General features: G+C 32.2%; 4 protein-coding genes across 4 annotated transcripts; 3 read left to right on the top strand and 1 right to left on the bottom strand.

The window, feature by feature from the left end:
• Positions 1–9,560: 9,560 nt before the first annotated feature.
• LOC112707126 (probable L-type lectin-domain containing receptor kinase VII.2) lies at positions 9,561–12,029 on the top strand. Its single transcript, XM_025758715.2, has one exon. The coding sequence runs from the start codon at positions 9,729–9,731 to the stop codon at positions 11,835–11,837; it is 2,109 nt and encodes a 702-aa protein (XP_025614500.1). The 5' UTR covers positions 9,561–9,728; the 3' UTR covers positions 11,838–12,029.
• A 166-nt stretch (positions 12,030–12,195) lies between these two features.
• Positions 12,196–14,893, top strand: LOC112707127 (L-type lectin-domain containing receptor kinase VII.1-like). The gene has a single exon (XM_025758716.3). The coding sequence runs from the start codon at positions 12,664–12,666 to the stop codon at positions 14,728–14,730; it is 2,067 nt and encodes a 688-aa protein (XP_025614501.1). The 5' UTR covers positions 12,196–12,663; the 3' UTR covers positions 14,731–14,893.
• A 436-nt stretch (positions 14,894–15,329) lies between these two features.
• LOC112705281 (probable L-type lectin-domain containing receptor kinase VII.2) lies at positions 15,330–18,378 on the top strand. The gene has a single exon (XM_025756118.3). It carries the CDS (start codon positions 16,184–16,186, stop codon positions 18,257–18,259), a length of 2,076 nt encoding a protein of 691 aa, XP_025611903.1. The 5' UTR covers positions 15,330–16,183; the 3' UTR covers positions 18,260–18,378.
• Positions 18,379–18,422: 44 nt separating this feature from the next.
• Positions 18,423–23,825, bottom strand: LOC112707128 (probable serine/threonine-protein kinase At1g54610). The gene is made up of 8 exons (XM_025758717.3): positions 22,744–23,825; positions 21,828–22,112; positions 21,314–21,631; positions 21,013–21,240; positions 20,671–20,771; positions 20,143–20,257; positions 19,308–19,778; positions 18,423–18,943 (listed from the first exon to the last, which is right to left on the bottom strand). Exons 1-8 carry the CDS (start codon positions 23,122–23,124, stop codon positions 18,779–18,781), a joined length of 2,064 nt encoding a protein of 687 aa, XP_025614502.1. The 5' UTR covers positions 23,125–23,825; the 3' UTR covers positions 18,423–18,778.
• Positions 23,826–27,852: the final 4,027 nt, after the last annotated feature.

Raw genomic sequence — 27,852 nt, 5'->3', positions numbered from 1 at the left:
ACGTAGTGAAGTTCATCGGGATATAAGGTGAATTCTGTAAAAATATAAAAGTTTGTCGGGGTGCAATGAACTTGCCCTAAATACAAAAAAAAAATCGTATTTGAAAAATTAAAGTTAAAAAATCGGGTTTGAAAAAATAATTTTTTTAATTTCATTTCAGAAAAAAATTCGATTATGTTTAATGTTATAAAATAAATAATAAAAAATATAAAAAAGTGTAAATAAAAATTTTAATATTAATATTTACTAATATTATTATCTCAATATAATTGAGATAATTTATATATATTCACTAATATTATATATTGTAGCGTCTTTATAGAGAGAAAAATATTTTATATTAATTTTGTGTATGTCATGTCTCATACTATACTATTCTATTTTTATATATATAAGGAATATTATCTTCAAATCTCATTAAATACAATAGAAAAAAATTTTAGTAAAAAAAAAGAAAAAGAGTACAATATCCTTTGTAATAGAGACGGTCTCGTTAAAAAATTTTGTCAAAAAAATCCAATAGGGATAAAAAATTGATCAAGGAAAAAAGAGTATAGCCTCCTTTTGTCGACATTATTTAATATCTCGAAATCGATACATCCCAATCTGATGTACCAATCTTTCAAAGGAGAATTTTAGAAGTGATTTTGTAAATAAATCTACCAAATTATTGCTTGAGCTGATCTGTTAGACATCAATTCTTCCTCGATTTTGAAGATCATAAATGAAGAAGAATTTGGGAGAAATATGTTTTGTTCTATTACCTTTGATGTATCCACCCTTAAGTTGAGCAACGCATGCTGTATTATCTTCAAACAGAATAGTTAGGACTATTTTATGATTAATTAGTCTATACGATGACAAAATATATTGGATTAAATTCCTGAGCCAATAACACTTGCGCCTTACTTCATGTATCGCTAGTATTTTAACATGATTAGAGGATGTGTTGCTATCCTCTGTTTTGTGGATCTCCATGATATAGTTGTATCACCATATGCGAATAGGTATTTTGTGGACCAGCCAAGTATCCTGTATCTGCATAGCAACTAATTGTCCCTTGGATTCATATGGATAAAACAGTTCCATATCAACTGTTCCATGAAGATATCAAAAAATTTGTTTGATTCCATTCCAATATCTTCTGATTGGAAATGAACTATATCTTGATAGTAAATTCACAGTAAATGATATGTCAGGTCGTGTATTATTAGTAAGATACATTAGTGTTCCAATGGCACTGAGATATGATACTTCAGAACCAAGGATATCTTTATTTTCTTCTTTAGGACGGAATTGATCATTTTTTACATCCAAAGACCTTATGATTATTGGAGTACTTAATGGATGTAACATATCCATATAAAATCTCTTCAAGATCTTTTCTATGTATGTTGTTTGATGAATAAAGATCCCATTGTTTGTATGTTCAATCTGCAGATTAAGGCAAAATTTAATCTTTTCAATATCTTTCATCTCAAACTCTTCTTTTAGAGCTTTTATATTTGTTGGAAACTCTTCACGAGTTCCAATAATATTCAAATCATCAATGCACATAGCAATTATAATGAATCCAGATGCGGATTTCTATAATTATGAAAACACATGGGTAGATACCATCATTTGTGAATCCTTTTTGGCCAGATATTCAGTAAGACAATTATACCACATTCATCCAGATTACTTTGGATCATATAAAGATCGTTGTAATTTGACTGGATATAACCCCTGCGAATATTCATTAGATGGTTTAGATATCTTTAGTCCTTCACGGATTTTCATATGGATATCACGATCTGTATAAATAAGTTGTCAACCTATCACTACATCTATTAGATGCATATGTAGTTTATGGTATGCGGATAAACTGATAAATTAATGCAATGTTATTGCATCTACTACATGAGAATATGTTTTTTCATAATCTATATCGAGCCTTTGTGAAAAACCTTGTACCACAAGTCGAGCTTTGTAGCGTACAACTTCATTTTTCTTATTTCGTTTTCTCATAAATACCCATCTGTATCCAATAGGTTTTACATTTTCTAGTATTCGCACTACATGTCCAAAGACTTCACGTTTTGTAAGTGAGTCTAACTTTAGCCTTCATAGCTTATTTTCATTTTGACCAATCATTTCTTTGTCGACATTCTTCGATTGTTCTTAGCTCAATATCCTTACTTTCATACATGATGTGTAATGCCAAATTATATGCAAATATTTCATTAACAATTATTTTATTTCAATTTTATTTTTCTCCTATAAAGACAGAATTTATCGAAATCTCATCATTTTCACAATTTTCAGAACTTTCAATTACCTGAACATCTTCTGGCGTCAAAACTATATCAGAATTTTAGATAACTGCAGGTGTATTTAGTATGTCTTTATCTTTTTCAATAGATATAGTATTTACCTCTTTTCTTTTTCGAGGATTTTTGTCTTTAGAACTGATAGGCCTACTACGCTTCTGACGTAAATTTGTTTCGGTGGCCATTTGTTTGACTGGACATCAATTTGAATTGGGACATTTTCAGTTGGTATATATGATTTTGTTATCCTTTTCGTATCAAAAAAATTATTAGGTAATTCATTTGCTATTCTTTGCAAATGTATAATCTTTTGAACTTTTAGTTCACATTATCTTGATCGAGGATTTAAATGCATTAAGGATGATGCATTCTAATTAAGTTCCTTTTCAAGAAGCGTATTCTCTCTCCCCTACTGTTAGAAATTTTGATTCATCAAAATGACAAACTATAAATTGGGCTTTAAATACATCTCCAGTATGTATCTCAAGATACCTCACTATAGATGGAGAATCATATCTAGCATATATCCTCATTTTGGTGCGATAAGACGGAAAAATTGGAACATATATCGCACACCCAAATATTCTAAAATGAGAAACATTTGGCTGTTGTCTAAAAGTTAATTGCAAAAGAGAGAATTGGTGGTAACTTATTGGCCTTAAACGAATAAATGTTGCAGCATATAAAATGGTATTTCCCAAGTAGAGGTTGGGAGATTTGTTCTCGTAAGTAAGGGGCGTAGCACTCAATTGGAGTTGTTTAATAAGTGACTCTACTAGTCTATTTTGTATATAAATATGAGCTACTAGATATTCAATACTTATACTATTAGCCATACAATAAGTATCGAAAGTTTGAGAGGCAAATTCATCAGTATTATTAAAGCGAATTGTTTTGATTGGATCTTTTGGAAACTGTATTTTTAATCGAATAATTTGAGTAAGTAATTTCGCAAACGCCTGGTTGTTGCGAGGTTGCAATAAGCACACATGTGACCATCTCAAAGATGTTTCTAATATGACCATAAAATATCTAAAAGATCTACATGGTGGATGAATAGGTTCATATATATCATCTTGGATTCTTTCTAGGAATTCAAGAAACTCAAATCTAATTTTTACTAGTTATGGCCGTACAATTAACTTTCCCTGAGAATATGCGGCACAACAGAATTCACTAGATTGAAAAACTCTCTGACTCTTTAGTGAATGTCCATAGGAGTTTTTAATAATTCTCCATATCATAGTTGTTCCAAGATGCTCCAATCGATCATGCCAAATTATGGATTTATTTGAGTTAGTAAACTTCTGTTTTACAATGGCATGTGATTCAATTGCACTGATTTTAGTATAATATAATCCTGAATAAAGTAATGGTAACTTTTCTAATATAACATTTTTATTTAAAGAATGAGTTGTGATATATAAGTACTCATGAATTCCCTCATTCATGGTTTCAATATGATATCTATTTCAGTAAATATCTTTAAAACTCAACAAGTTCTTTAGAGACTTGGTAGATAATAGTGTATTATTTATTATGAATTTTGTTCTTTTGAAAAATAAAATTATAGCTCTTTCGAAACCTTTTATCACATTGTCTGATTCAATAACTGTATTAACACATTCTTCTTTTGGTATAAGATGAGTAAATATATTACTTTTGAGAATGGTATGCAAACTTGTACTATTTGCAAGACAAATGTCTTCATTATATATCATTACTATTTTCTTCAAAGACAAACAACAACAACAACAACAACAATAATAATAATAATAATAATAATAATAATAATAATAATAATAATAATAATAATAATAATAAGATCATATCATAAAATAAGTAAAAGTACATCTATAGTAAAATTGTATTTTTGATTAGGGCTATTTATCACTGAATATAAAAATAGTATCATACCAAAAATTTTGAAATTATTATTATTATTATTATTATTATTATTTTAAAATTTTAAAATTCTAAAATTCTGATTGGGACTATTATTATTATTATTATTATTATTATTATTATTATTATTATTATTATTATTATTATTTTAGAATTTGACATATTTAGTGATTTTAAAATTCTTAACCATAAACAATAATACTTTCTTAAACATAATAATATTTTATTAAATATTATTTATATATATCATACTTTAAATTTAAATGCATAAAAGATAAAACGTAACAAGTAGTTTCTTACATTATTTATTAATATCAATACTTAACGAACTCAAAATATTAAACTTTTCATTATTGATTAAATGACTAATATTTCTTTCACAATCCTCAAAGAAATCATATACTTCATAATGAATGGTGTAATTTTTAACAAAATTCTTTGAAACAAAATTTGCCTCCTTTTCTTTGTCATCTTTTTCCAAGAAAGCTTGATAAAGATTAACTAAGTGCATTGGGTGCGATAGGTACGTGACCAATGGCTCTTTCTACTACAACGAAAATATTTATCCTCTGTTGATTTATTTTGCCCATTATTTTTTTCTTTATCCCACTTTTAGTGAGGTCCTTTCTTATGAAAATAACTTTTCTTTTTTCCATAAATTTTCTTGTTATTAAAGTCTTGTCATTTACCTTTTTTGGAGTTATAATTTATCGCATTTGCTTTAGAAAATGGGGCGGCGCTAGCAGGGCGTGATTCATGATTTCTTAAAAGTAATTCATTGTTATGTTCAGCAACAACAAGGCAAAAAATTAGCTCAAAATATTTTTAAATTCTTTTTCTCGATACTGCTGGTGCAGGAGCACATTCAAGGCATGGAAGGTCGATAAAATTTTCTCAAATATGTCATTATCATTTATCTTTTACCCACATAATTTTATTCGTGATGTGTTTCAGAACATTGGTGAATTGTATTTATTTATGAATTTTTAAAATCCTGTTGATGTGTGTCCATTCATATCGGGTTTGGAGAAGTATCACTATCTTTTGATTGATGATTATACCTTTCATCAAAGTTCTTCCACAGATCTACAGGATCTTTTAGTGTGAGATATTCATTTTTCAATCCTTCGTCAAGATAACGATGAAATAAGATTATGGCTTTGACTTTATCCTTTTGGGATGCTTTATTTTCAGTTTTAATGGTATCTTCAAGATTCATTGAATCAAAATAAATTTTGGCATCTAGTATCCATGATAAGTATGTGTTTCCAGCAAGGTTGCGAGAATCGGATCGGTCATTGTACCGGTCGAATGACTGGTTTAATGGTTTAATGGTTCAACCAGAGTCAAATCGTAGTTGAACTGGTTTAATTAAAAGGCTAGGAATTTGGTTTCAGAAGAGTGATCTTAATAGTAGATAGTCTCAGCTAGCGTATGCAAATTACCTCTCAAATGTTGATCCAAAACATCATTAGTGAAACAAGTCTTAAGACACAGAATGCAGAAAAAAATGTTCTTCTTATTTCCAAACTTACGTAGCTCAACATAGGGATGCCCTTGGATTTCAACATTTCTCAGTATTTTCTTTGCCAATTGCTCTTTCAGCTCAACAACAGTAGCCTTCGAAAGCCCTTTTTTCTTCCATCTCATTTCGAATTTCCTCCAAAAACAACTAAACCTAAGATTCAATACTACAGACTTCAAGAAACATCACAAACACTTAGATACAACGAGAATTGCTCTGAAATTATAAAAAACACATGCTTCTAACACTTCTTCCAGATCAAGATTCCACAAAAACTCATGCTAGATCAGCTTTAAATCCTAGGGATTCCAATTTTCACAACATTAATACAAAAAAGATTTCTCATACTGACTCAACATCAAGAATTTAAAAATTGAACTTTGCATTAAAAAAAATAAACAAGTAGAAGAGCATAAACCAATACCTGACAAACAAATCGACAAAGTAGCGGGTGAACGGAAAGGAGAGGTAGATCTCAGATCTAGCGGCCGTGATAACGTTGGATCTCAGATTGGGAGAGCTGTAAACTTGCTGGCGACTGCTACTAATTAGAAGCTCAAATCAGGAGCTAGTGACGTTGACGCCGATGCCGACGCAGGTACCCAACAACAGTGGAGAACGAGGGCACGAAGCAGAACAGAGACGCAAACTCTAGCGCAGAAATGGAGACACGAAGCAAAGCAAAGCAAAGCAAAGAGTTAGAGAGTCAGAGATACATAGTTGAAGGCGTGAACTAGAGTAAAGGAAGGAGAAGTTGGCAAACGGTGGAGAATGGCAACGAATGGTGGAAGACAGAGGCGTAGAGCATTAGAGCAGTGAGAGAGTGAGAGTTGAAAGAGGGGAACAATGCAGAGAGTGAGAGTTGAGTGAGTGGCTTCGTTGAGTTAGATTAGGTTTGTGGGTGGGTTAGCTTCCGGCCTCAAAACGACGCGTTTTAGGGCATGTTAAAAACCAGGGCTTAAAAAAATCCGACCAGTTTGCCTGGTTCATCGGTTAACCACCGGTTCAGCCGATTTTTTTGTTGGTTTTTTACAAGCCAATCTTGGGTCAACCGAATTGGCTAGATGACTTGTTTTTGGTTAATCTGGTCGAACTAGTCGGTTTGATTCGGTTTTTAGAATCTTAGTTTCCAGATATATTAAGAGCATTAAATTTAAGATGAAAGAGATTTGACATAATAAAAATTTATTATCCGAATCTTCTTAAATTTTAATCAGAATCTCATGTTGATAACGTGTTGTAAAATAAATAAGGAAGAGAAAATAAATATAAAATAAAAAAGTATAAATAGAAAACTCTAATATTAATATTCACTAATATTATTATCTCAATATAACTAAGATGATTCATATATATTCACTAATATTATATGTTGCAGCGTACATCTCTAGAAAGAGAAAGAGAGAAAAATGTTTTATATTGATTTTGTATGTATTATATCTCAGATTGTGCTATTTTATTTATACACATACAGGACATTATTTTCAAACCTTATTAAATACAATTGATAACATGAGTCTCTCAACTTTAAAAAATCCAATAGTCTATATTAAAAGTCATAAACATTCATATCACAATATTAAGTTGTTAACCCTTTGTTTTTAGCATAGAATTTTTCAGAAAATATATATAATGATATTGAATTTCATTTACAGCGTTGATATATGTGTACTTTTATCCTCATTCATTTTTTAAAACGATCTTACTTTTATTTTGTTTAAATATCAAAATAAATATCGTCGTTTAAATATCTGTCCAACCTAATAAATCAGAACCAGCTCAACACTCTATAATATTTAGAACTAAATTTAGAAATCAGTATAATAAAATTTTAAATTTAAAAACTAAAATAATAATAAATTATAAATTTCAGAGAGTATTGCGAGAATTTAATCCAATTTCTGGTACCAAAACCCAAAGGGACGAAGGTCAAGGGTGATGAATCACAAAGCATGATAATTGAAGGTTACGTACTTACGTAATTATATGAAATAAAATGCGTTAGAATATTATTGGATCTAAACCACTTTCTCCGAAGCCACAAGTTAATTGACGGTGGGCCCGTAGCACTTTCTATGAATTTGTGGATCAAATAATAATCATACGACACAAGACCAAAAATAAATAAATATACTAAGGAATCGTTGTGGGATAAGGATAATTAGTTTACCGTAAAACTTTATGATAAAAGAAAATGTAAATGTTTTTGTAAATTATAATAAAGTTGATAAAGTGTTTAGGCCACGACATAAATTGAAACAAGATCTCCTCCGTGGAAAAAAAAAAAAATAATAAATGGTGGCACGATTTATTCATCAATATTCAATACAACGTGGCTTATGAGTTATGAACCCAAAAGAGAGAGTGAGACAAAACACTCCCTCACCAACTCACACTGGCTGACGTATCACGAATTATGTGATTGCAACTATTGCCTTGTTTATTATTCTCATCATTTTTGTTTCCTTTCATGTAATGATATGTTTCTATATTTATTTTTGGTAATCTTTTTTCGGGAAAAATTATATCATCCATAGTGTCGCTTCCACCATGCTTTCATTTTGTGTGGGCTGGGGGACTGCCTCGCTTGCTCCAATCAAAGAAACTAAAATAGAATTAGACAAGTCAAAATTATTTTATTCTACCACTAATGAAATTTATATTAGTTAAATTATGTAAAAAAGGTAGAAAGATAAGTTAGTTAGGAAGGTTAGGAATTGGTTAGCTTGAAATTGAATTTCACTGATTAACTCCATCTTTTGTAATTATCCAACACAAGAATAACAAATTAAACACTCCTGCTTTTTAGTTTTTATTGTATCCATGAAATAGACACTTTTATTAATAATATACTAATATAATTACACACTGGTGTTAATAATGATAAAATGATAATAAACACTCATCCTTTATATTTTATCTACTACTCCTAATATATAGAAATGACTAAGATAATGTAAAAAGTGTAATTCTATAGAACAAAAATAAGATAATTGCAAAATAAATAAATAGCGGAAAGAGTGAGATAAAGTCGCATTAACTTGCGCACTTTAATTTAGCTTCCATCTCATGTAATGGGTCGGTCGATGTTCGACTCTTAGTCACTAATTAATATTTAAACAATTTGTTACATTCCCTTTATCATAGTAATAGAAAAATAATTGACTATTGTCTATTGTAGTAGTTAATATCCCAGTTGCCAACTTGTCTTTACTGAATATATATAATAAAAAATATATTATATTTTCTTACAGAAAAAATAAAATTTTAATTCATAAAAAAAATCAAAAGTCACTTACAGATAGTAGAAAAATCATAAAATTTATATCTAATAAATAAAAAATAAATATTCCGTTGATAAACTATTATTTAATAGAAAACGTAATATTTGATTATAAAAAATTTTAAAAGATAAAAATAAAGATAAATCGAAATCTATTGCATTTCTAAATCGATATAAATACTATTTCTCTTTTTTCTGAATAAATCTAAATATTTTCTAAATCTTCATAAATTTTTATAAACAACAAACTTTTTTTTATAAGATATTCTTTCCAAATTTATAAAAAACCAACTTGGTTGGTCGAGTGACGAGTGGTCAGTTTACTCGTCCGTTTAAGCACATGTCGGGGATTCGCAGCAACCCATTAATCAGCAGCAGATCCTTAAATGAAACTCCTATTTGCGACGAATTAATCTTTGATATGTAGGATTTAATGGACAACCAAAAAAAACTTATAAAAATTATACTACCAAAATCGTAACACTTATAAAGATGAACTATTATCACCACAAATAACCACAAGAGAATTATATTAATTCTACTTGTTCAATTTTATTATTATTTTTTCCAACAAGGACAAGGGTCAATAGTCAATACGAAAAAACAGCACATGTTTTCTTGGTAAGCTTTGTACAAATTAAAGTACTAGAAAGTGAAGCAAAGAACCATCTTCCTTTTTGATTGTCTTACCTTAACCCTGAAGATGATGATGATGGTTCATGATATTCATACCTTGTTCTTCTTCATGGCCATTCTCAATCTTAACATAGCTCTTTTGAGTTGTGTGTCAGCAACTGAATTTGTGTATAACAGAAACTTCAACTCCACAAACACCAAGCTCTATGGAAATGCCACAATCCAAAACTCCATTCTCTCTCTCACTAACCAAACTTACTTTTCCATTGGCCGTGCCTTTTACCCTTTCAAGATACCAATGAAGAAACAATCAAATTCTACCCTTCTTCCCTTTTCAACCTCTTTCATATTCTCCATTGCTCCTATCAAGAACTTCCCCATTGCTCATGGCTTTGCTCTCTTCTTCACTCCTGTCATGGCCATCCATGGTGAACTCTCAGGGAACTACATGGGACTATTTAACCGTTCCACAGCAGGTAACGCCTCAAACCATGTATTTGCCATTGAGTTTGATGATTTTAGGAATGAGGAGTTCAATGAATTGAATGATAACCATGTTGGTGTTGATGTGAATTCAATGATGTCTGAGTATTCTGAACCTGCTGGGTTTTGGGGTGGGAAAGATGGTGAAACAATGGAGGAATTGAAGCTTGCTAGTGGTGAAAATTATCAGGTTTGGATTGAGTTTGATGGTTCACATATCAATGTTACTATGGCCATAGCAGGGCATAGGAAGCCTCAAAGGCCTTTGATTCATAATAAGCCTATTAACCTTTCTGGGGTTTTCTTGGATGAGATGTATGTGGGGTTTTCTGGGGCAACAGGGAGAATGGTTGATGAGTGTAGAATCTTGGCTTGGAGTTTTAGCAATTCGAATTTTTCGATCGGTGATGCCTTGCACACCAACCGTTTGCCTTTATTCGTGCATCCAAAGGCATTGGTTTATAGATCAAAATATTTCATTTTGGGGGTCATTTTTGGTGGATTGATAGTTATTGGTTGTGGTACTTTGGTGTTTATGAGTTTATTATTAAGATCCAAAGGAAAAAAAGGAGGGAAAGATGAACAGGTTGAAGATTGGGAATTGGAATATTGGCCTCACAGAATTAGCTATGAAGAGATTTGTGTTGCGACGAATGGATTCTCCGAGGAGAATGTGATTGGGAATGGGACAAGTGGGAGAGTTTACAAGGGAGTGTTGAAAGGTGTAGAAGTCGCGGTTAAGAGATTCAACCATGAAACTCAGCATGAGATGAGAGAGTTTCTGGCAGAGATCTCAAGCCTAGGGAGAATGAAACACAGGAATTTGGTTGGTTTCAGAGGGTGGAGCAAAAAAAAAGGAGGGAAATTGATCCTTGTATATGATTATATGGGGAATGAGAGCTTGGATAAGAGAATTTTCGAGTGTGAAGATGACACCATGATACTCAGCTGGGAACTCAGGCTCAGTGTGCTTCAAAATGTAGCTTGTGGAATTTTGTACCTACATGAAGGCTGGGAATTCGAGGTCTTGCATAGAGATATTAAAGCAAGTAATGTACTACTCGACAAGGATATGAACGCACGATTGGGAGATTTTGGCCTAGCCAGGCTGCACCGACAGGAAAACGTGTCTGACACAACAAGAGTGATTGGAACTCTGGGTTACATGGCACCAGAGCTAGTCCGAATTGGTCGACCATCAACCGCTACTGATGTGTACAGTTTTGGAATATTGATCTTGGAAGTGGTGTGTGGGAGAAGGCCTATTGTGGTAGATAAACCTGCATTGGTTGATTGGGTATTTTCCCTTATGGAGAAAGGGCAATTGAGTTTTGCCGTTGATGAGAGGCTGAAGAATCAAAGTGGTTTCAGCACTGAGGAAGTTGAGAGAGTGTTGCATTTGGGTTTGTTATGTGCAAGTTCAGACCCTGGTATTAGGCCAGCAATGAGGCAAGTGGTGAAAATTTTGGAAGGAATAAGAAACTGTGATTGTAATGATTCATGCATCAATATGAGTCTTCTTGGGAAAATAAACTCAGCGGCATCATGGTCTAGGAGTTCAACAAGTTCTGCCACTGTGAATTATCCTACTTTTGATGAAATTTTGCAGACTAAGTTCTATTCCACAGCATCTCAAAGCTTCTCTTATCCAAGCCTACAACCAGATTCTGAGTCAATCGCAGAAGGAAGATGAGAATTGAAATTGAGTCTATCACCATGTAGAGTGCTAGAAGCACTTGCCGCTGCTTTGTAAGTCTTTTGTAACACTGAAGGATGATGCTTCTTGTCATCAATTTCTGTAACATAATTTTTTTTCCACTTTTGTTTAATTTTTTTTTAAATGTTCATTGCAACATTATAATTAATATATCTCGTGGATTTGTCATTTCCATTCTTTATATGATCATAGTAAAACTACCTTATTTTAGTATTAGCATACCTATTGAATTTTTTAATTTGATTTTGATGTATTTTATTCTATGAATATTCTTTTGTCGACTTTTATTCAAGAGAAGGACTTACGTTTTTCCAACGACAGAGACACATTTTTGTACACTATAATAATATTCATATATACTAATTAATTCACAATGCGAAAGGTAGGTGCCATACATTTTTCTTTCAACCCATTTTTTCTACTTCTGTTTTGTTCCAAAGGAATACTCTATAACAAGAAGTTGCAACATGCTTCTAGTCAAAATTAAACTACCAAGTTCTTTAAATACCTCTTGTGGGACAGATGACACTTATGTTGACCTAAAATATTCTCAAATGTTTAAATCAGAAACAAATATGAGAATTGAGAAGGAAATGCTAATTTTCAGCAACCAAGGTTTGAGTTGATATGACTGATCTGCAATGACTTGTGTATGCCGGCAAGTACCTTTCAAAGAACATACCATTAACTTTCCTCCTCCTCCTTATTTTTGACACTTCACTGGAGATAAAGAATCATATGCAGAGCCTTATTTCAAGTTTGAAAAGTTTGGTTACCATTCTCATTCCTCAGTTACATTCCAATGTCTCTATTTCATTTCCTTGTTATCCTTCTTCATATTGTAACCACTCTGAACTTGGCTTCAGCCACTGAATTTGTCTACAACACAAATTTCAGCCACAAAAACATCAATTTATTTGGAAATGCAAGTATTGAATCCTCCATTCTAACTCTAACTAATCAGAGTTTCTTCTCCATAGGCCGCGCTTTCTATCCTCATAAAATACCTACCAAACAAGCCAACTCTTCAACTCTTCTCCCATTTGCAACCTCCTTCATCTTCTCTGTTTCCCCCATTAAAAACTTTGTTATTACTGGTCATGGTCTTGCTTTCATATTTGCACCATCAAGAGGTGTAAACGGCAGATCCTCGGCCGAGTATCTTGGCCTTTTCAATCTCAGCAATGAAGGCAGTCCCCAGAACCATGTTTTTGGAGTTGAATTCGACACGATTATGAATGAAGAGTTCGACGATATCGATGGAAATCATGTTGGCGTTGACATAAACTCGCTTGCTTCGACAATTTCACATGAGGCTGGATATTGGTGTGGGAATGATGATAAGGAGTTCAAGGTGTTGAAGATAAGCAATGGAGAGAATTATCAGGTATGGATTGAGTTCAAGCATTCACAGCTTAATGTTACTATGGCTAAGGCAGGACAAAAGAGGCCTCGAGCGCCTCTTATCAGTATAAACCTTAATGTTTCTGATGTTCTTATGGATGAAATGTATGTTGGTTTCAGTGCATCAACAGGAAAAATATTAGACAGGGTTAATATTCTTGCTTGGAGTTTTAGCAATTCAAATTTTTCAATTGGTGATGCTTTAGTGACTGACAACTTGCCTTCATTCTTCCTTCATAAAAGATGGTTTTCCGGATTAAGAGCCTTACTTCTTGGAGTAATCAGTGTGCTAATCATTGGTTGTGGCTCTACAGTGTTGTTTGTGCTATGCAGGCGAAACAAGAAAGGTGAAGAACTTGAAGACTGGGAGTTAGAGTATTGGCCTCATAGGATTAGTTTCCATGAGATTGATGCAGCGACTAGGGGATTCTCTGAAGAGAACGTGGTTGGTAATGGCGGAAATGGGAAGGTATATAAAGGAGTTCTGCAAGGTGAAGAAGTAGCAGTGAAGAGAATTCTTCAAGAAAGAGAACAAGGGATGAGAGAGTTCTTGGCTGAGGTCTCAAGTCTTGGTAGAATGAGGCACAAAAACTTGGTTGGATTGAGAGGTTGGTGCAAGAAAGAAAAGGGAAACTTGATTCTTGTTTATGACTTGATGAACAATGGAAGTTTAGACAAAAGGATCTATGACAGTGACGAAAACATGATGCTATGTTGGGAAGAGAGGATAAATATTTTGAAAAATGTGGCTGCAGGGATTCTATACCTGCATGAGGGTTGGGAAGTTAAGGTTTTGCATAGGGACATCAAAGCAAGCAATGTTCTACTGGACAAGGACATGAATGCAAGGTTGGGAGATTTCGGATTGGCGCGAATGCATGATCATCATGGACAAGTAGCCACCACAACACAAGTATTAGGCACAGTAGGATACATAGCTCCTGAAGTAATTAGAACTGGAAGAGCATCAACACAATCTGATGTGTATGGTTTCGGAATAATGATGTTGGAAGTGCTTTGTGGAAGAAGGCCAACTGAAGAACACAAGCCAGGGCTACTTGAATGGTTGGTCTCCCTAACGGTGAATGGCCAGTTGCTTAGTGCTGTTGATCAGAGATTGAAGGCTAAGGGTGGATACACCATTGAAGAAGCTGAGAGGTTGCTTCATTTGGGTCTGTTATGTTCAAATTCAGACCCTAATAAGAGGCCAATGATGAGGCAGATTTTGAAAATGCTAGAAGGTGATATGGAAGGAGTTGATTCTGATGAAGAAAATATGGAGATCAGTTTACTAGGAAAAATAAAATCAGCATCAATGTGGTCTGATAATGAATGTACTTTTCCACAACCTACTTTGGATGAAATTAGGATATTCAGTTCTAGTTCTATGATGATTCCTAGAAGTGGCTCAGGTACCATTCCTCCAGAATTCTCAGAATCAGACATCATTAGAGAAGGTAGGTAACATTTTAGTTGTTGCAATTTTCAGATTATCCACCATGTTGAATAAAGAAAATTCAAAGGGTCTACCTTGTTAGAAGCTTGTGAAAAACTACCAAAAAAAGCAATTCAAAGTTTTTCAAGACTTTTCAATGCACGTGACCAATTGACGTCCAAAGAAGGACTCATATATTCCTGTGTAATTAAAAAAAAAAGTGAATTGATTTACTACTGCTATTTTTGAATTAGTTGTTTGCCTATCCTTCTTGTTTATTGACAGGTAAAATTTAGAGAAATTTTTTTTTTTGAAAATGTTATTTGAACATTTAAAACGGTGTCTACGACAGGCTTATAGATAAAAACAACGAATTTGGATAATAAAGTGCGGACCACACCAAAATCTAAAGGTGATGGAATGAGTGTCAATATAAAATATTATGTTTAGATATTCAAAATGCATTTCGCACTCAGAAATTAGTATCAATTAATTCAGCATGCAAACTTATAAGATTTATGTACCTCTGAGCACAAGTAGTGTTTGCTAAAACAGTAACTGAAAATTTGTTAGAATGAGCTTTTTATAAAGAACTTAATACAAATAATTTGAAGCCATATATGGAGTGATCCAAAGAAGTAATTTTCCATTTCATTAATATCATGTAAATAAATTTATGACATATGTTGAGATGAAAAAGAGACATAAGTACAGAAGCTGAGCCTTTTTTGGCTTTTTTTTTCCCACAGTATCCTCAACTTAGTAGATCAAAGATTAATGTGTTACAAATCTGAACTTCATTTAAGAATTTGCTGCATGTATATAGCAAAATTTGAACTCTCTAACACTTGTTTAAGCGAACGAGTGTGTTAATCATTCGACCAACCCAAGTTCGTTTTTTTGTTGGACTATTTAGGGTGCGTTTGGTTTCATTTTCATTTTCTGTTTTCATTTTCAGTGTTTTCTATTTTTTGGATTTTTTGAAGAAAAAAGTGAAAACAGGAGGTGAAAACAGAAAACAGAATTTTATTGTTTTCACTTTTTCCTTCACAAAATTTTAAAAATAGAAAACACTGAAAATGAAACAAAAAATGAAAACGCAAAGCAAACACATCATTAATTGCTCAAATTAGCTAGGTTACCCTCTAGAAACTTGGCATACTTAGCTTAATGACTCCGCAAGATATTCATATCACTTTCTCTGATGGAATAGCTACCTTCAGCATAGGTGAATAATGTCTAAAATCTTGATAAATTGTATTACATTTGAATGCCAAGTATACCTAAAGATGAGTACTTCACGTGCATGCCAAATTGCCAAAAGACAATTTAATTTATGCAACGACTTCTGTGGTGAATTGATGCGGATTGACCTGCAAAGACTTGAATGTGTCAGCAAATACTTTTCGAAGTATTAGATACGATACTTGATATATCTTTGCTGCTCTACACTCTTTTGGAGTATTCATAAGACATAAATCATATGCATCAACCTGTTTCAGTTTGGAAAAGTTTTTTCATAATGTCTCTACTATACCTCGTTCTAATTCTTCACACTTTAACCACTTTGAGCTCAGCTTCAGCCACTGAATTTGTCTACAACACAAACTTCAGCAACAAAAATATCACCTTATTTGGAAATGCCAGTATTCAGTCCTCCATTCTCACTCTTACAAACCAGAGTTTCTTCACCATTGGCCGTGCTTTTTACCCTCAAAGAATACGAACCAAACGATCCAACTCATCCACCCTTCTCCCCTTTGCAACCTCCTTTATATTCTCTCTTGCCCCCTTCAAAAACTTTGATGCTGGCCCTGGTTTTGCTTTCTTGTTCACACCATCAAGAGGTCTAAATGGCACAACCTCAAGTCAGTATCTTGGTCTCTTCAATCTCAGCAACGAAGGCAATCCACAGAACCATGTTCTTGGAGTTGAGTTTGACACTATTAGAAATGGAGAAGTATTTCAAGACATAAATGACAACCATGTTGGTGTTGACATAAACTCGCTCGTTTCCTCGGTTGCACATGAAGCAGGCTATTGGGGTGGGAAGGATGATAAGGAATTCAAGGTGTTGAAGATAAGCAGTGGGGAGAATTATCAAGTATGGATTGAGTTCAACCACTCACAGTTAAACATTACTATGGCTAAGGCAGGAGAAACGCGGCCTAGAGTGCCTCTAATCAGTTCGAATGTTAATCTTTCTGAGGTTCTTGTGGAAGAAATGTATGTTGGTTTCAGTGCTTCAACAGGGAGGGCAATAGATAGTACTAAAATACTTGCTTGGAGTTTTAGCAATTCAAATTTTTCAATTGGTGATGCTTTAGTCACTGATAATTTGCCTTCATTTGTCTTTCATAAAAAGTGGTTTTCTGGATCAGGAGCTATAATTGTTGGAGTCTTCATTACTACAATTATTGGTGCTGGGTTTGTGTTGTTGATTTTCTGTAGGGAAAATAAGGCAAATGAAGAACTTGAAGAATGGGAATTGGAGTACTGGCCCCATAGGATTAGTTTCCATGAGATTGATGCAGCAACAAGGGGGTTCTCTGAACAGAATGTTGTTGGTAATGGAGCGAACGGGAAGGTATATAAAGGGATCTTGCAAGGTGAAGAAGTTGCAGTGAAGAGAATCCCTCAAGAAGGAGAAGGGATGAGAGAGTTCTTGGCTGAGCTCTCAAGTCTAGGAAGAATGAGGCATAAAAATTTGGTGGGGTTGAAAGGCTGGTGCAAGAAAGAGAAGGGAAACTTGATTCTTGTTTACGACTTCATGAACAATGGAAGTTTAGACCAAAGAATCTTCGAGTGCGAAGAGATAATGCTGCTAGGGTGGAAAGAGAGGATTGAGGTTTTGAAAGATGTGGCTGCAGGGATTCTTTACCTGCATGAGGGTTGGGAAGTTAAGGTCTTGCACAGGGACATCAAAGCGAGCAATGTTCTACTGGACAAGGACATGAATGCTAGGTTGGGAGATTTTGGATTGGCACGAATGCACAATCATCAAGGAGAAGTCGCCGCAACAACTAGAGTATTAGGGACAGTAGGATACATAGCTCCTGAAGTAATTAGAACAGGAAGGGTATCAACTCAATCTGATGTGTATGGTTTCGGAATCTTGGCATTGGAAGTGCTTTGTGGCAGAAGGCCTATTGAAGAACACAAGCCAGGGTTACTTGAATGGTTGATGTCCCTATCAGTGGCTGATCAGTTGCACAGTGCTGTAGATGAGAGGTTAAAGGCTAAAGGGGGATACTCTATTGAGGAAGCTGAGAAATTGCTTCATTTGGGTTTGCTTTGTTCAAATTCAGACCCTAATATGAGACCAATGATGAGGCAAGTTGTGAAAATGCTGGAGGGGGAAATGGAAGGTGTTGAGTCTAATGAAGAAAGTGCAGAGATGGGTTTACTTGCAAAAATAAAATCAGCAGCAATGTGGTCTAAAAGTGAGTGTACCTTTCCACATAATGATTATCCAACCATGGATGAGGTAAGGATGTTCAGTTCTAGTTCTATGATACAACATACAAGTGACAACAGTGCCATTCTAGAAGGCAGATAAAGTTTAGGTTCAAAGTTGTGGCCGTCTTTAGAAGTGTCTCAATGCATGTGATTAGATAACCTCCAAAGGAGGACTCTTTATTAAGTCCTATTTATAAAAGTAGCTTTTTCTATTATTCATTTGCCAATCCTTATTGTTCATTGACTTAGAAGAAGGGAAGGAATATTCAAATCAAATTCTTTTTATAAAATGCCACAACTTACATTATTGTTTATATAATTACAAAATGTGCTTGCTTGAACATACTTTTTCAGATTCTGCAATGTTTAGAGATAAATAATATTGCCATTAAAGGAGAATGCTACTATGCATAAAATTGAATTCAATTTATCATACACTAGGTAAACCTAAAGGTGAGATGGACGGTTGAATAATTTGAAGTACATATAAACATCACAGTCTCACCTTTAAATGTACCTAATGCATGTTAATGATTCTTGTGTTGAATGTAGGATGCGTAATAATTATATATAAACAGAAATGAAGTATGTGATTGACTAATGACTAATCATCTAACTTTCACTTTGCATGAATCTTGTCACCTTTGGACCTATCATTTCTTAATCGCCTTGAATATTCTTGGATCTTTCTATCATGTTCTTTGAGGATCTGATCTACATTGTTTGATGAAACCACCAATGGACCAGAGAGATACATTTTGTTTCCCATGGACTCACGTCCATCCTGAAATAGTGACATTATTGTTCAGCAAAACCACAGGATCAAAAGCAAATTTATAGAAAATAACGACAAATATTGGCATTTTTTATGATACAAGGATATAATAAAAAAAATGAGTTCTTACCAAAGATAAAAATTAGTAAAATGAGTTCTTACCAAAGATGGGAATTAGTAAAATGAGTTCTTACCAAAGGAAAAAGACTTGTACGAAAAAGTAACTATAACCAAATTATTTTGTCTAGTGTTTATTTTAGTTTGTGAAGTAAAACCTAGATATTTTAACTTTCAGAAAGTACTTAATTGTACAGCCAATTTGGTCCAAACAGAACACACCCCATAAGACAGAAGAGAAATCTAAAAAACTAACCTGAATTAAATTTTCAGTGGGGATTTTTCCTTCTTGAAGTTGACTGATATCGATTCTCTGAGACAAGCGAGACCTATCATGCCTCCTCCTTGTTCCTGAACCACCATTAGTCGAAACAAAAGATTGTTGTAGTTGACTTGTTTTCTTCGACTTCAAGGGAACTGGCTTTTGTTCTTGATCCTGAGACAACACAGTCCTAGATGCCACTAAACCAGACACTTTTGAAAGATTGGCTTTGTTTGATCCAGAAATCTGGTCACCAACTTCATTTCTAGCCTTTTCCCAGGCAAAGACCGGAACTAATGGACCTGAATGTGAAGGCCTCCGATAAAGAGGTCCAGAGAAGTCATTTTCCATTTCTTTAGTGTCATTTGACTGGTTATGTGGAAACACTAAATATCCAGACACTGCTTCGCCGTGAGAGTTTAACAATCCACTCTGGCTCTTTGAGCTTGAACAATGTTGCCCTTGCTGCATCCAATAAACTTGTCATATATCGAGATGAAAATTGAAAGAATATTTTGCAGTTGAGAGGGCAAAAGGAAAAAGAATAAATAGACATTTTTCCTCCCTTTTGGCATATTTTAACTAGTTCTTCTAATTTGAAGAGTATATACATAGCATAGTGTCTCATTGTATCTGTTTATACTTAGCAAAGCAAAGCAAGCAATTAAATTGGAACTCTCAAAACATAATTTTCACTTGCCATTATCATCCTATGAAGAACAATCATGAGAAATCCTATAACTGGATGTATTCAACAGAGGCAGGTCATAAAAATTGATTTCAACTAGGAAACGTAACAAGGAGAAATGATGAAGCTTGTTTGAATTACCTGCACCGACTTGCGGGAGTTAACATTGCCTTTTGATTGGACAAAAGAATGTTGTTCGTTATCCTGTCTGACTCTCCATCCAGATTTTTGCTGCTTTCCCCCAGCAGCTCCTTGCCTAAGATGATAAACAAAAATGTATATCAACAATATTACTAGCTAACAAGTATAGCTCCCATATATGAACAAATGATGAATCATGCCATGCACAATACAAAGTCGACATAGGCCAAGAAACAAAAGCTGCAGTTGATTGAATTGCTAAAAAGCTTTAAGAGGAAACATATTACTATTTTTTCCAGACTTCAAACACCAATGATATGCATATTTCTTTGTGTTATATGTATTTGATTGACATATGATGTTGCTTTTGTTCATGTTGAATATCTCATAGGCTATAATTTATTTCCGAATGATAGTTTATGTTCTAATGATGGAATATAATTTTCCACTTACAGTTAATAGAAAATGCATCTCAATTTGTCTTTGTTCTACTTAAAAAGAGAATAATGATAATCTTATAGCAGGTACCTTCTTGTTGCCTCATCCAAGATTTTAGAGTCAATCTCTTTGCTAGGAGGATATTTTGGTAAACTTGATGGATCACAAGCAAGGGGTTCCAATTTAAAGAACTGCCGATAAAAGGGGGTAAATATCAAAATGGAGAATTACTGCCTCCAAAGAGTCTTAGAAAGGAAAAGGTTCCTTCAATATCTTGTAATACAGTATTACATGAGAGATATAGCGCTATCTTACACACAGTATGCAGAGAACATAGTCTATGAATCTCACAAAACGCATTACAGATAGATGAAAATCAAAATCAATCTAAACCATATTAACTGCACTTGCTGAAAACATAAATCCACTTACATCACTCTTTAGAGCATCGGCTGCTGTTCCTCGATTTGTAGGATCAACAGAAAGTAGGGTCTCTATAAGCCTCACGGCAGCAGATGGGCATTCCTTAAATGTGTCTGTAATACATCGCCTATAATGGTGCGGAGGCCTGAATACCGTTGAATGTGGCAACCGCAATTTACGCCAGTAGTCCTCGGATGGTGATCCGCAAAGTTTAAAAATCTTATGCAATTGCTCAACCTACAAGGAACTAAAATTAAGCTAATGTAAAATATCAATTCAAAATTGTGCACGAGATTCTGAAAAATCATACCTCTGTTTTTCCAGGCAATATGGGCCTGCCAGAATATAATTCTCCAAGTATGCAACCAGTGCTCCACAAATCCACTGCAACTCCATAATGAGATGCTCCAAGTAAAAGTTCTGGGGGTCTATACCATAGAGTTACAACACGGCTGGTCAATGGAACATTATGATGGGGATCTAAAAAATTTGCCAAGCCAAAATCTGCAATCTTTAAGATGCCGTTATTGTCAATGAGAAGATTTGAGCCCTTTATGTCACGGTGGAGGACACCATGACCATGACAATGATCTAATCCACTAAGGAGCTGCTTCATGTAGCATTTAACCTGAAATAAAAAGGAAAATTACTTAGATAAGTTAGACTATCAGACTAACGAGTTACACAATAAAAAGGTTAATATCAAATAACAAAATGCTTCTATCATTATATCTGATAGGAATATGCATAATTATTGATAACCAGACACTGCAAAAGCTTAAACTATTAGGTAAAGACTTGTGAAAAATTTTAGTAATTGGTACCTGTGGTTCAGAAAACTTAATGGCAGGATTTGCTGCAAGTCCAGTAAGATCATGTTCCATATATTCAAAAACAAGGTACAAGCTGCGAGATGTTGGCGCTGTTATCAAACCCTCCAACTTTATTACATTTGGATGGTCAAGCCTGCGCAGAATGAGGATTTCCCTTGCCATAAACTTGACACTCTCAGGATCGAGATTATCAAAACGTACTCTCTTCAGGGCAACAATCTTTTGTTGAGTTATGTCACGTGCTTTATATACAGTACTATAAGTTCCTTGGCCAATCTGCACCATATGATACCATCACATCAATCATTTAGAAAGTGCAAGTGAGGAATGTATCAACGATAAAGCATCATCAAATTAACAAGTTCACACACAGAACAATAAAAGGACAGTTAAATCGTCTTAACTTGCATTCTTTTTCTTGCTTCCCCCCACTCTCCCCCCTTCCCTTTATTAACCATAATAAAAATAATGGAATGATGCAGTATTAGCTCCATTTTATAAAACACTCAAGTATAGAAAACAATGCAAAATGAATTACACACAAAATCCAGTCATCTAAATAAGTGTATACCAGCTAGCAGCCACATTTATTGCCATGTATGCTTCAAATGTAAAAACATGATTTGTGCGCATGTAAAGTATCAATGAAGTTAGTTATCTTCTGAAATTTAATTCCCTTCAAATCTTCAGTATACTCTACATGGGTTCATTCACACACCATAAGACACACAATTACCAGAAATGAAAATGTAATTAATCTAGTAACCCTCTTTAAATAAGGAAAACTGTAGATACTAATTGAAGTTAAAATTTCCCAATAGTAAATTAAGCAAAGCATGTATTAAGTAATTAGTAATTGAGATGTGAGAGCAGTAGAGCACATAGTCATACAAAATTAGAGCCTTACTTTATAGAACTTCTCAAAAGTATTAGCACTCCTAGGTATCCACCCTCTGATAGCTTCACCAGCAACAGAAGAAAGCCATGTGGGCCACCCTGCTGCAACTTGCTCTCCCTGTGAAGCCTTTGGAACTCTTCCAATTCCATGATGATAATTATGATGATGATGATCAACCACACCACTCAATTCATGCTTCTCTATTTTATTCTTTAACTCAACACCATCCAAAACCTTATTATCCTCAACTCTTCTAGAAGAATTCAGCCTTGGAACACTGATATTTGATGATACCCTTTTGCTTGATGATGATGATGATGCCAATTTCCTTTTCATACCTTCCCTACTGTCATCAACAGCTGCAGAACTCTTGGAAGTTATGCAACCCATTATTGAAGCAGCGACAATAAGCTAATCTAATCTATGCAACAACTTCAAATCTTCAACAACTGTAAATATTGCTACCCTAGGATAATATCAACAACCCCTTCATGTAAATTCATGCATATCACCAACTAATCCGGGAAAGAATGAAAGATTGGAACTTTTCCCTATATGCATGCTCATATAACCATTGCCATCTAACAATCGTGTTTCAAAGTTGAGACCATGAATAGTATGAATTTGAAACTTTCAAATTGACCCCATTTTTGGCCCAATTCTAAAGTCAGCAACTTCGAATAACTACGCAATTGAGAACCCTCCACTAACACAAAAGAAACACCGATCGTTAAAATTCAAAAAGGAAGCGTTTTTCCATCAAAAGATGGGAAACAGGATCGTGTATGTTATGTGGAGCTTGAAAAATTAAAATGGGATTCAAGGGTTTTTGGGTGAATGGTGGATCTTATGCTTAGTGATTAAGAAGTGTTGGTTGGGCCGTTGGGGAATGGTAATTAAGGATTAAAAGTTGAACGCGTATGCATAGTTCATAATTCGTAAATCATTAATAAAATTATTGAAAATGATACGCGTATTCAGTCAAAGATCTCATTTTCTTTTCCATGTTTCTGAAAAGTTGACTCCATCTTTTCCTATTTGCTTTTCCATGCTCACGCAGTCACAATAGTGATAACCAGAAAACTACGGAGTATAGTTCCGTAAATTTATTTATTTATTTATTCATTGAAAAAATAATTTTTAAAGGATTAAAATAATAAAAAATAATTTAAAAGATTTTATAATATGATAGTATAATTGGAAAAAAATATTTTTTATTTTTAAAATTTTATAATTTTACATTAATTTTTTTGTTTTTATAATTTTTTTTGTAAATGACAAAAACTTTAAAAAATTAAAAAGAGTTTAGACATTAAATTTTATTCTAATATTTTGCATGGATCTTTTAAATAATTATCTAAATTCTCACCAAAATTTAGAGTAAACTTATAATTTATTGATTAAATGCAAAAATAATTTAAAATTTTGCTATTCTATACCGTAAGAGTATATCATAAAAAAATGTTTTAATGTTATTTAAAAGTAAATTTTTTTACGCTTTCAACATATTGAAGTAATAAATAATATTAAAATATTTTTTATCGTATACTTAATTTATATCTTTAGGATATAGGATAGCAGAGCCTAATAATTTATTATTTATAAATAAATAATACTTTTATTAAAATTTTAAAATGTTTATTTAAAAATTTAATCATTTTAACCTTTCAATAATATTTTTATTAATATCTAAATCTTTCAAAAATATTTCTTGTCCAAACCAATATTTTGCATGTTATAATTTAAATGGATAAAATTTATAATAATAACTTATTATGTAATCAGGGATTCAGGGTTGTTAGTAATGTTAGTGGTTTTAACGTTAATTCTTCTTTTACGTGTTAACTTTGTAACCACAGAGAATTTGGTTAGTCAAAACTAATATTATGGTCAAAGATAATAACAGCAGGTCTAATAATCCCAGAAGACGTTGAAGCACAAGAGCCAGAAATGACGTCACCAATCACTTTCTTAGAACTTGTCTTAAGTCGGCAAGGCCACCAACTCACGAACCTACATCTGTCCTTATGATCCAAAGTCCAAATAAATACTAATATTTTTTGAGCCACAAAATATTATTAGCTTTAAATTAAAAATAAGATCTATACTAAAAATAATAAAAAATATAAACATTGGTAATAAATAGGTTTCTAAAAACAGCCCAGCTATACATCTAAATTTTTTTAGTAATTAAATCTAATTAAATTGATCTAAGTTTAACAAAAATTATTTTTATTACACAAATATGTACACATACTCGCTTTAATAACGCAAATATATCTTCTTCTTTTTTTGCGTTCTTTTTTTTTTGCATTCTTTCTTCTTTTTCTTTTTTATTTTCGTCCCTTTCTTCGTTTTCGCATTCTTTTTTTTTATTCTTCGCATTCTTCCTTCTTCTTTTTTGCTTTTCTCCTTCTTCGTCTTCTCATTACTTTTTCTTTTTCTTTGCGTTCTTCCTTCTTCTTATTCGCCTTCTTTCTCCTTCTTCTTTGCGTTCCTTCTTCTTCTTCGCGTGTTTTATCTCAATTGTCATTCTTTTATTGCTGCTATTGTTGTTGCGTTTTTTCTTTTCCTCCTATTAATTGAGGTTCATTTGGATCCAAAAATAAATTCGATGTATTTTTGTTAATGATTGAGTTTTTTTACTGCTTGTTCAAAATTGAACTAATTTCGATTCATTTGTAAATTAATTGAGGTTCACTTAATGCTGCTGATAAGTATTGACTAAATTTTTTATTCCTTAAGTAATTTCGGTTCATTTCTTAGTTTAATTGAGATTCATTTGGATTTAGAAATAAATTGTATGTGTTTTTATTGATAATTGAGTCTTTTTAATTGTTTGTTCAAAACTAAACTAATTTCGGTTCATTTGTGTGTTAATTGAGGTTCACCTGATGCTGTTGATAAGTATTGACTAAATTTTTTATTCTTTAAGTAATTTCGATTTATTTTTTAGTTCAATTAAGGTTCATTTGGATCCAGAAATAAATTAGATGTGTTTTTATTGATGATTTAATTTTTTTACTGCTTGTTTAAAATTGAATTAATTTCGGTTTATCTGTGAATTAATTGAGGTTCACTTGATACTGTTGTAAGTATTGACTAAGTTTTTTATTCCTTAAGTAATTTCGATTCATTTCTTAGTTTATTTGAGGTTCATTGGATCCAGAAATGAATTCGATGTGTTTTTGTTGATGATTGAGCCTTTTTTATTGCTTGTTCAAAACTGAACTAATTGAATGGAATGGAGTGAAATCTAATGCAATTGAATAAAGTGATAATGAATAATTTTATTCTTCTTTGCTAAAAAATTTAGTCAATACTTATGGACAGTATCAAATGAATTTCAATTAGCATGCAAATGAATTGAAATTAGTTTAGATTTAAACAAACAGTAAAAAAGACTCAATCATTAATAAAACACATCAAATTTATTTTTGGATTCAAATGAACTTCAATTAAACTAAGAAATGAACCGAAATTACTTAGAAATAAAAATATTGGTCAATACTTATCAGCAGTATTAAGTGAACCTCAATATGAACTGAAATAAACTAAAAAATGAACCGAAATTATTTAATGATAACATAAAAAAAATTAAAACCAATAAAAATAGGTTTAATTACTTTGTTGGTCCCTATAGTTTTATCAAATTTTCAATTAGATCTTTATATTTTTTTTCTTTTCAATTGAATTCCTACACTATTTTTAATTTTGTAATTATGTCCTTTTCATGTTAAAAATGTTAAAATTAACATAATATTTTTATCAAAATACATGTGGTCAAAGATTTAATTAAGTTTTTAATTATAAATACCTTCAATTTGCAAAGAAATATTTAATTAACTCTAATATTTTTTATACTAGGGAAGATTTGGTAATTACAAAATTAAAGCAATGTAAGGATCTGATTGAAAAAGAAAAAAATATAGGGACCTAATTAAAAATTTGGTGAAACTATAAGAATAAAAAAAGTAATTAAACCATAAAAATTTTAGCAAAATGTTGGTATTTTTTTTTTATGACGATCGAAAGAAAAAGATAACGAAAAAGGAAAAGAAAAGAAGAAGAAAATGCAACATCTAAGAGAGAAAAAGAAGGAGAATGAGGAGAAAGAAAAAGAAAAAAAAAGAGAAGGCGCATTATTTAAAAAGCAGTTATAATAATTTGGTTTAATTTAGTTAAGTATGTTGGTTAGATATAGAATTTTATTTTTATAAGAAATAACACTTGAAATTACAATATTTGTAAAATATGAAATGAAATGAAAATATCACATTTTTATATTTTTTTTAGAACATAATTGGTATACAATATAATAAGTTTTTTTTATTCCAAAAATTTTGCTATCATTTTTTAGTTTTAAATATTTTTTATTTCTTCGTCGTCTAAGAGCCGGCGCCTTCAATTCATGCTCCCCTTTTCCTATGATATCTGATAAAAGAAAAACGAGAATGAAGAATTGGTATTAGACAGAATAGATTAATAAACATATTTCATTTGAGTATGATATAAAATATTTAATAAGAAATAATAAACAAACCATCCGAAAATAAATTATGAATATCAGAACAAAAATTACACATCATCATAAGTTTAGTGGGTGACATGTTGATGATTTCACTTAATAAATATTTATAGTTTCATATATACTTTTGTAATAGGAATTCAAAGTTCTTTATCTTAAATACAATTTATTATTTTATTTTTCTCTTTAAACATGTGTTTATCAACATCTAATTATATTAACTATATTAAGTATACACTAAAATTAATAAAAAAATTAATTATCAATATAAAATATATATTAAAATATAAAATACATATTAAAAATAATTAAATATATATATTTATACAAAAATATATTAATTAAAATAAAATTATTTAATAAAATAACTTAATTCATGTATAATAAACATAAAACAATTAATATATAATTACATCGCTCACGTATACTTTTTGTTAATTTTTTATATTTGATAGCCTAAGTATTAATTTGCTTTGAATTAAAATTCTATTTAATAATGAGTTATTATATAAATCAAGTAAAATTCGAATCATCAACATTTATGTGTATATAAAATTAAAATTATTTAAAACAAAAAAAGTATTTATAAC

The sequence above is a fragment of the Arachis hypogaea genome, chromosome 8, assembly GCF_003086295.3.
Source record: "Arachis hypogaea cultivar Tifrunner chromosome 8, arahy.Tifrunner.gnm2.J5K5, whole genome shotgun sequence".
Classification (NCBI taxonomy): Eukaryota; Viridiplantae; Streptophyta; class Magnoliopsida; order Fabales; family Fabaceae; genus Arachis; species Arachis hypogaea.
This window is presented reverse-complemented; position numbering and strand designations above follow the sequence as displayed.

Bases quoted from the DNA above. Each gene is read 5' to 3' on its own strand.
- LOC112707126 (XM_025758715.2), top strand. From the start codon at position 9,729: ATGATGATGATGGTTCATGATATTCATACCTTGTTCTTCTTCATGGCC.
- LOC112707127 (XM_025758716.3), top strand. From the start codon at position 12,664: ATGTCTCTATTTCATTTCCTTGTTATCCTTCTTCATATTGTAACCACT.
- LOC112705281 (XM_025756118.3), top strand. From the start codon at position 16,184: ATGCATCAACCTGTTTCAGTTTGGAAAAGTTTTTTCATAATGTCTCTA.
- LOC112707128 (XM_025758717.3), bottom strand. From the start codon at position 23,124: ATGGGTTGCATAACTTCCAAGAGTTCTGCAGCTGTTGATGACAGTAGG. The intron at 21,241-21,313 runs GTATGATTTTTC...AGTTCCTTGTAG, and splicing joins TATTGCCTGGAAAAACAGAG to GTTGAGCAATTGCATAAGAT. The intron at 20,772-21,012 runs GTAAGTGGATTT...TTTTATCGGCAG, and splicing joins CCGATGCTCTAAAGAGTGAT to TTCTTTAAATTGGAACCCCT.